This window comes from Paramisgurnus dabryanus, chromosome 12, assembly GCF_030506205.2.
Source record: "Paramisgurnus dabryanus chromosome 12, PD_genome_1.1, whole genome shotgun sequence".
In the NCBI taxonomy this organism is placed as follows: domain Eukaryota; kingdom Metazoa; phylum Chordata; class Actinopteri; order Cypriniformes; family Cobitidae; genus Paramisgurnus; species Paramisgurnus dabryanus.
Genome location: NC_133348.1, coordinates 2919115 through 2929173, shown reverse-complemented (window position 1 = coordinate 2929173; position 10059 = coordinate 2919115). Strand labels below are relative to the sequence as shown.

The following is a 10059-nucleotide window of genomic DNA, read 5'->3' as shown; positions in this document are numbered from 1 at the left end:
TAACGTTAAGCTTACTGTCAGGTTCATGTCATGAAAACATCTAATCCAATCAGAATCGTCTGTCTCTATTAAGGCCCGGTTATCTGGCTCATTCATTGGTTAGGACTTCATGAATCCCAGGGAAGGCCAAGCTATGTGTTTTGGTGTGGAGAGTGACGGGCAAATCGACCAATCACGTTTTGATTTCAAGGGGGCGGGTAAAAAACAAAACATTGAAAGACTTCATGAAGTCCTAAGCATGCAACAAACTGGATGCGAGCAGCCGTTGAACACCAAAGACGAAGATCATAGACCGTTAATATTAATACAGTCTAATGGCCCGAATCTCTGCGGTGAGAGTGGTTGAGGTAAATGGCGGAAAACGTGATTGACGTTGTGGTTAGCTTGATAGGGCTGAGGTAAAAACGAAATAACTTAAGCGCGTACTCGTGAAGAGCACAGCCGGGAGAAGCGCGTGCAGAGGAGCCTGTGCATATGACGCGAACACGAGAAAAATAATGGGTTTAATTATACTTTTACTTCCTGACAGTTTCACTTGTTACGTGAGGATAGTAATGACTGACAGAAGACGCCGAATTACATACAATATAATTTCCTAACTAAATCTGAGAGAATGCGAAAACATTCAAATATTTTTTTCCCCGCTATACTCGATGGGCAGGGCGGAGATACATTTTGGTAGCCCTCGGGGCTCGGGCTAGAGATTTTGCGAGCCCTGTATATCTTATAACAACAGTTCCCTTTCAATACGGTTCACTTCGCATTGCGTCAGTTAGCTGACGCTATGGGGGAAACTCCTGTTTACTCCGTGACTGAAGCCTATTGGTTAACGTCTGTACAAAGTACAGACCAATGACGTTTGAACCCGCGCGCGGGAGGAACGCGTCCCTATATAAGCGCGGTTCAATCGTCAGGAGCTCATTATTTTCTCCTTCAGCGCGAACCTCTCGCTGCTCCGAAGAAAAAGAAGAAGCCTTACCTCGCCGTTGACAAAAGCCCTGCAGCGGAGTCCAGGCCTAGCGTCTTCCCCTGCCGTTTTCCGGCTGAGAACCGAAGATAGCAGAGTCCAGGTCTAGCGTCTTCCCCTGCCGCTTTCCGGCCGAGAACCGAAGATAGCCTTCGCTTGCCGTGGTACGAGCCCTGTGCAGCGGACACACGCCTGACGAGGTCTCCCCTGCGGCCGCCCGGTAAGATCAATATTTTTAATATAAAGCTATAAGCTAAAAGAGCAGGCGCTGTTGTAATAGCGTCCAGCACAGCGGCTCGGTGAGCCTCTCTGCTATGATTTTCCTCCGAGCGCGTTACCGGTCTGGCACCTCCCACGCCGGGACCGCGCTTATGCTTTGGTTGTCTTATCCATGTTTCGTGCTCCCCCTGCTGTTCCTCTCTCGCCGGGATGAACACACGGCGAGCCATGAGACTAGATGGATGCATAGACAAGCACACACGGACTAACCCCCCCTGTGTTCTGTCACACCGCAACCGTTGATGCTTACAGAGTCCCTTCGCTCCTCTCACATTCAGTGGCGAGATCTCTGGCACATATATTAATCCCCCGAGTGCATCGGGTGATACCGTCACGACGCATGGCTGTTCTGTCTGTGTTGCTGCTCCCCTCTGCCGTTCCTCTCTTGTTGAGATGAACAAGCGGGGAACTGTAGACCTGGATAGATGCATACGACAAGCAAACACGGGCGGTCTGCCCCTGTCTCTGTCATAGCACAGCCACTCGTGCTCCACGCTCGCGGAGTCCCTCGCTCCTTTCCCCACAGTGGTGAGGTCTCTTAACGGCTTAGCTAGCACGCGGTATTACGGCTCGCTGCCTCTAAATGCAGCTGTCCAGTGTTCAACGATTACAGAGCTTCATGCCCCTCCCCTCCTGGAGCGGCGCGATCTCATTCGTCTGCTCGATAGGGCCGATTCGCCGCTATTGGAGCACCAAGAACACTCATTATAAGAGAGCTTCATGCCCCTCCCCTCCTGGGGCGGCACGATCTCATTCGTCTGCTCGATAAGGCGGACACGCCTCTATTGGAGCGCTAAAACACTTATTATAGAGCTTTACTGGCCTGAGCCGATCTCACTTCAGATAGCTCATTCTTTGTCTGCCTGGTAATTTCTCTCTGGTTTAGACGGAATCAGAGGCAGAACGAATTTGTTTATAATATACTGAGGCCCGAATACCTCCCTTTATTCAGTCCCGTCCTATATCAGTGCGCTGAATATTGGTACATTCTTATATATATACCCGGTTTTTCTGCCCTTTTAATAAACGGCAAAACCACGGGCCTCACGGCAGACTTCCTCTCTGCGATGGGTTCAGTCTGACATTAAACCACCTAGACATACTACCCTGCTCCGTGAGCCGTTCGGTCACCGTCACTACTGAGGCTTGTGCACCTGAACGGCTGAGCTCTGGTCTCCGCAGCACAGCTGCATCAACAGAGAACGAAACTGTCTGGGAGAAAAGGGGTTATGTCGCGCCTCGGCTGGACTGCCCTGAAATGTTTTCTGTGTGCTGTTTATCCAAACATACTGTGTAATACTGTCGGCTATGCGACCTCACTATAGTGGCGAACGGTATTTAATTCCTCTAAAAAGAGTAATTTCCGTGCTTACTATACTGTGTTTTGACACCCACGGTTGTACGGTGTCTCTAAACACTTTATCGCCTTACTGACAAGCAATCAGTAATACGCACACACGGCCCGCTGTCCATAATTCTATCGACGCTAGCCGAAAAAACCCCGGTTTGGCCATATACTGTGTATTGACACCCCACGACTGTACGGTGTCTCTAACACCTTTCTGCCAAATTCGCTCGCAGCCCACCTCAGTTTCTCCACTACGATGCTGATGGCGCAAACGAGCACGGTCTTACGGCTGTTATTCTCTCTTCCTAGAGGAAGGACAGCCTCAGACTTTTGCATGGCTCCAAGCGTTTGAATCGCGCCCTCTCCGGACGGCCACTCAAAGGCTTACAGCCAAGCGGTTTATGACGTTTTTCGGCCATATAGCTGATTTATATTAGCGGATCCGAAGACGCTCACACCTCCGCTCCAATACTCGGAGATATTAAGGGTAATATCAACCTCAAGTGAGCTTGCTACCCGCCACAATAAGTTTCAAAGCTTAAAGCGCGCGCACAGTCAGACGCGCGCGGCATCTCGTTTAAGACGGGCACACGTACCCCTCTAACGAGCCTCAGAAAGCTGAATATCGTGGCATTCTATTCATAAGTCCACTTCAGTTTGACTAAGCAAAGGTCCCGCCCCGAGCTGACGGCCGGGAAGCTTGCTTAAGTTACACACGGCTGCATGAAGTGCTGTCATTACGAGCTAGCCCAGCATTTGCTGTGGGTTGAACACGCTTTACGACGGCAATCAGCCTTCGGCGCGTGGAACGCCGTTTGTCTCATATAAATCACCTTGTACTGTGAATACGGTACATTAATAGGATGATTTAGCACTGCAGCACTCTCGACCGTGTTATTGTGATAATGCGGTCGGGCAATCTACGGTGGTTTCATTATTTACCGAACCAGACTGAGATCTCGCCCCCTGAACAAGCTGACGAGTCATCTCCTTTATAAACTCATTGCATCGCTTTATAAGCTAGTGATACGCATCTCATGCTTAACTACCAATATTAACCCATTACGATGGGCGTGCGGAGATGGCATCCGTGGGACACGACCTACATTACGTGCCTTATGACACATTGACACAAGCTGCTAGGACCCCTTTCACGAGGCGTCCTTATGCAAAGTCTGATCCATTCTGTCTAGTGACATTTGAAAGTCAAAAACCCCCCGCGAATCGCCGGTGGAACACTTTTCTCCTCACTACAGAGGCACGGCGGCTCTCTCCCCTACCTATATCTATGTGGCCGTGATAACAGCGAACCACGCTTTTACGACCGACCATTCATTTAATTCACAAGCCTGTCATCTCTCAGATGCGGACGGCGGCGGTAACAGCGAACCATGCTTTTACGGCTGGCCATTCACTTTATTCATAAGCCTGTCATTTCTCAGATGCGGACGGTGCCCGAGGCACAGCGCTCTGGAACTGTCCAAGGTCCTGTATGACACATACGTCTGACGTACATCAGACGATCAGCTGTTCATCTGCGTCACAGATCACTCACTAGAGCACCTGTCAATACAGGCTATTTATGGATCGTTGACGTTATCACCTCCCGTGACAATTATGCTCACTTGTCTTAGAGCATGGGCATGGTCTTAGAGGTTTCTCATTTGACAATTGTGACACGGCCGGCTGGTCCCCGCCGTCCACGTTGTCAGTTTACAGCTTCGACATCCCTGCTTCGCGCACTACTGAGGTTTGTTGCATTAAAGGTGCGCCCATTAGCTCACCTGTATGCACGATATGGTTTTTAATTATATGCGTCCACCGTGCGCTTAGAGAAGCTCACATGTACACGCTATAACATTTTGGTATACAATAAGATGCGCTTGGGAAAGCTCACCTGTATACACAGCTGTGTTATGCTTTGTGACACATACATTGTTGTTCATCTGTGTACGTTCACGGTGCGTTGGGTGCCCACCGTTACGTTCATCAATCATATCTGTACACATTCACGGCGCGTTCTGTGCACTGATTTATCTATACGCATTCACGGTGCACTGAAGAGTTCACCCGTGTGCGCACAATTTATTATCAGAACACATGACGGCGCACTCGAGAATCTTGCCGGCCTGTGCATTATAACACTCTGATTCATCTATATGCATTCACGATGTATTCAAGTGTTCACCTGTGCCCGTGCAATTTATAGTCAATACACATTTACGGCGCGCTTGGAAAGCTCACCGATCTGTGCACTATAATACTACCTATATGCATCCCGATGCGCTCGAGGGTGCACCTGGGTTCACACTATTGTGGTATCTGTATAATCCCACGCTACGAACCGTTCTGCCACATATTATAGTCAGATCGGCCGTTCGTGAGCTGCGCAGATCACTCACTACGTATGTCTGTTGCTAACAGTGGTTATTTAGATGGATCGTTGAAACCATCGCACTGGCTCACGCCCCTCTATGAGCTATGTTCTATATAGAGCCCACTCTGTGCGAGTTTGGCTTCTTCATGAACTTGGTCTACAGGGGTATCTATATCTATATTTGATATCTGCTACGCGGCCGGCTGGTCTTCGCCGTCTACGTTGTCAGATTGTACAGCTTAGACGTCCCTGCCCTACGAGCGCAGGTTCTCTCGGCTCAATCATGCACGCTCATGCGTTTTATGTGTACACCACGGTGCGCTCAGCGAGCTCACCAAAGTGACTCTGAATTTACTTATCTCGCACAGCCGCGGCGCGCTCGGTACCTCGCCGTCTTGTGCTATGTTATGTGCCCCCGGTGCGTTTAAAACCCCACCGTGTGCGCGTCAACAATTTATATGGTGCTTACACATTTGCTTTTAAAGCTGTGAATATGCCGGGTATAGGGCCACACGCAGTGTCTCTCCGGTAAGGCACTTCAGTACGTTGTGTATGCACGGCGTGATGGGATTACGTTCCCCCATAGCGTCAGCTAACTGACGCAATGCGAAGTGAACCGTATTGAAAGGGAACGCTTAGGTTACTCACGTAACCCCGGTTCCCTGAAATAACGGGAACGAAGCATTGCGTCTCTTGCCGTGCTACAAACGTCTACGCAGCGAGTGTTATTCGGCTGCGCGCTTCAGTCGAATAATAATGAGCTCCTGACGATTGAACCGCGCTTATATAGGGACGCGTTCCTCCCGCGCGCGGGTTCAAACGTCATTGGTCTGTACTTTGTACAGACGTTAACCAATAGGCTTCAGTCACGGAGTAAACAGGAGTTTCCCCCATAGCGTCAGCTAACTGACGCAATGCTTCGTTCCCGTTATTTCAGGGAACCGGGGTTACGTGAGTAACCTAAGCGTTATAAGCCACAAGGAGGTGCACTGAGATGTCTGAGAACGCAGTGTGCTATATTTCCCCTTATGAAAAAGGCTAACAAGGTATCCTACAGCTAAATATATATTTCCAAAAAATAAAAAATAAATTAAAGAACATAATTTAAGCTTGTTAAATGCAAATTTACAGAGCCCCTGACTGTCATTACAGAGCAGCAGAGTCTGTATTTGTGTTTATCAGTTAGATTAAAGTAATTTTAAACTTTAAAACTGCATTTAAAGGCAGACAATGCCCATTCTGTAATTTAACTTTGCGTGCTCAGAATTTTTACACGTTCACTGTATGATTTAACGAAATACGAATAGCCTAGTATTATGGATGGAGAGGCATTTGCACTTCATTGCATATTTTGAAGGCCCAGCTGAAGTACCCACGGTTCGCCACTTATCCCAAGTTGTCATCTCTTATATGTCGTAACATATTGCTCTTTTCAACTCAAACAAAGTAAATGGTTGGTCTAACTCTCCCTCTGATATTGTGTTAATTTCCACTACTGAGAATTTTGAGCCAATGTTTGGTCTCTATACTGTTTAGCAATTGCAGATATTTTCAGTGCTGTGAATTTTAACAAATGTCTCTGCTAGAATTTCCGCTCTGCATTATTATCGCATTTTTATTGTCATTACGTAGCACCGGTATTTCCAAATTGCATCTTATTCCATCATTTTCTTAATGTCTTCCATATATCAGATAACTGTTTCCCCCCCAATTTTATTGCAAAACTGTCTACAGTATTCACGTTTGGCTGTTGCTCCCCTCCAAAGTTACAACATTTAAGTTTCCCCCATCACCACACTGGCCGTACTCTTGCTCCTCTGCACATCTACCGCACATCTGTGTACCCCTACATATTGCTGCCACATAGCCAAACTTTTGGCATTAAAAACACCTCAGTGGTTTGAGGATATATGGCCTAACTTCATAACACAAGTATCCTATGTACAGCTTACTTGTTAATCTACCCTCATCAAACCTGATCATCACAGACAAACGTCACATAACTCTCCATTCCACTTTGTTTTAAGACGTTTCACTTCCGGTACTTTTGCCCCTTTAACATTATCTTTAATTTGTTCTTCTGAAACCAATGTTGGTATTCCTCACCCCAGACTAAAGCCAACTTTAGCTCCCATGGCTTTTGTGCATTTATAAACATATGCATACAACACACAAAAGAAAATGAATGGACATAAAAGGAACTGCTCGTGGGAACACAATATAAAGTTTACAAACAAAAATATACACGTCAGACAAATGACAGATTTTCGTCCATGCCCAGACAAGTACCCGCTGTCAATACCATACATCGCTCTTTAATTTATCTCACTGATGTCCAGAAACGTACCACCAACTTGAATTCCCTTCATCGTCATTTTGCGCTTCTAAACCTCCGATCAATTCTGGACTAAACTCCTTATCTCAATTAAATGATCACTCACAATAAGCTTAACCTTTTTCTTCTCACTGAAACTTGGATGATTTTCTGCAGTTGAATCTCCTTGTCCCCGAGGGATATAAGTATCTGTCCATTTGTGGTACAGTTAACAGATCTCATTCTCTGCAATAAGTCCTTGTATGTTTGTCACCTTTTTCATCCTTGATGAGTCTGCACTCCTGTTAGAAATTTTATTTTATAATTCAATATTTCCAACAGCATATGAATTTAGGGGCATTACATTGCTTGGCACTTATGTCTGTCCTGTTGTTGGTTGGTCATCTTGCATATGATGATCTCACCATTTTTATCTGCTGTATCAATTTCTTAAAAATGGGCCCATAACTTTTCTCCGCTTACCTCTGTTTTACCCAACCAGGAACAAGTGTCATCGCATGGTTTGAAACCACACAGGCTTGAAGCAGGAAATGGTTGGCTTTATTTATTAGAGGTATTAAAGTAGTGCTTGCAAAGTTAGTGTTGGCGTGGCTCAGTTACAATTTAGTTTGTTGCCTACAGTATAATGGGCTTTTTATGGGGTTTTAACTGTGCAATTCTGAAGAAAAACTAAAAGTATTTGATGCAGTAGACTGTGCGATTCACACAAAAGAGAACTAAGATACAATGAACAGCAATGTAATGCCAACCTCTAAAACATGTTTAACATGTGCAAGACTATTTACGTTCATTAATGTTTTGCTCTTGGATTATATCTTCTTCCCAAAGTGATTTTAATTGTGTGTATGATGGTAAAGGTGAAGATCTAAAACAACCCTAATGAATGCTGTTGTGCTAGTTCCTATCAAATTACTTAAATGGGTCTAAATCTAAGATTTATTTTTTATTTTTGTACATGTTTTTCGAAGGATTTTTTAAAAGTATGCGTGTTGTCTGTACCAGACTTTATACTTGAACATTGTCAGCTCCTCAGCTACTAATTGTCCCTTGTTAGTTAAAATACATGCAGAAAACACCAATTTTTGTAAGCAACATCATTTAACAGTAGCATTCATAGAATACAGAGGCATAGTAATATAACGTTTATTATAGACATTTATTATCTATGTCATTTATTAGTAGAAAGTATGAATTGGTAGTTGACATCAGAATTGATTGTAGTAGAGTTAGTAGTAGTGTCATCATGTGTAAAAATACAATCTTTACAATTTGTCTTTTGTAATGTTTATTTGTGGATAGTTATGTTAAGTTCAAATACAAAAAAATTGCATTGGCTATAAATGTATAATTACAATCTTTTCAACATTAAATGAATAGCATTGTGGAGGTACATTCCAAAATGTGCTGGTTTTGTTTCTTTAAATGAACTGAAAATGATTTAAAACTTCAGTTAAATCTTAATTGCTGTCCCCAGAGCTGACCTCTATGTCTTTCAGGGCGCGAGCATCCACCAGTTTCTTCAGTCTCTGAACCCATCTGTCGTTTGGGTTAACACAGATCTCAATTCCAGATTTCATGAAGAAACTAGATTTTCAAAAAGATTTTTTATTTCACAACAAATTCATAGTTGCTATTGATTCTTATTCAAACACAACAAAAGAGACTTACATAATTCCTTCTTTTGTGCATCCAGAAAAAGTTGTTTGGTAACTGTCAACCTGCTTTACTGGGATTCTCATATTGGAATAAAAAAAGCAGCATTTACCAGGATCTTGTGGATCTACAAAAGAACAAACAAAAATACATTATAACAGTAAATACACTCATTTATTCATTTACTAACATTATGAAAAATATTTTTTGGTAATAAAATGTAACCTTGCAAATATTGATTATTTGAAATTTTAGGCAGTCATTCATATATGAAAAATCAAGGTAAAGTTGTACATTCACTGTTTGCCAAAAATCGTGGCAAAGAGATCGAGACAGGTGTAGCAGAGTGATAAAAATTTACTGTTAAAGCAGTCTGTAAAAGGAAAATACGCATTAAGAAAAAGACGAACTTGGGTCGAGTGCCAGTGTGCAGAGGGCGAAGAGAGCGAGACAGGCGATGAAGATGCAGTGAATCCTCATGTTGGAGTCTTTGGTTGTTGTTAGTCAGTCAATTTTGTTGTGTTGTCAGTGGCAGGTCGTCTTCAGTTTGATCACCTCACTGATGCCATGCCATTTATAAGGTGTGCGTTTATGAGTGGGGCTGGACTTTTTCCACTACACAAACCCCATAGGTTCAGTCCAATGAGGAACAAGTGACATCACAGGCCTGGCGGAAAACCATGATGTGCCATGATGATCATAAAAACCTCAAATCAAGCCTAATAAATTTTTTCTTTATTAGTCTTTCATCAGCATTTTGAGGTTGCAAGTCCCGCCCCATGTTCTCAAGTAAAATGCATTGCAAGAAAAGTCCCTATATGTAAATATATGGAGTAAGATGAGTCTGGGGTTTGTGATGCAGGAAACTGCAGTTTACTCTACTGATGGCTGAAGGTGAAAAGTGGTTAGACTGAAAATAATTTGTGTGGTTAACACATCTGCAAACAGCTCAGTTAATAATCGAGTTACTCATCGAGTTTAAACTACCCAGGTAACAGATAATGCTTTATCATGGTTTGCTATCTATGTCATCAGTTTTATGTTAGGAGCATGCTTAAGTAATACTGTATATTTCTTTACATATAGTTTCTCTGTTAAGT

The 10059-nt window shown here is 44.0% G+C and overlaps 1 protein-coding gene across 1 annotated transcript; it reads right to left on the bottom strand.

Annotated features, from left to right (window-relative positions):
- Positions 1–8573: 8573 nt before the first annotated feature.
- On the bottom strand, positions 8574–9528 carry LOC135737856 (C-C motif chemokine 14-like). Its single transcript, XM_065255735.2, has 3 exons — positions 9370–9528; positions 8975–9086; positions 8574–8890 (listed from the first exon to the last, which is right to left on the bottom strand). The coding sequence occupies exons 1-3, from the start codon at positions 9437–9439 to the stop codon at positions 8764–8766; spliced, it is 309 nt and encodes a 102-aa protein (XP_065111807.1). The 5' UTR covers positions 9440–9528; the 3' UTR covers positions 8574–8763.
- Between the last annotated feature and the right edge of the window lie 531 nt (positions 9529–10059).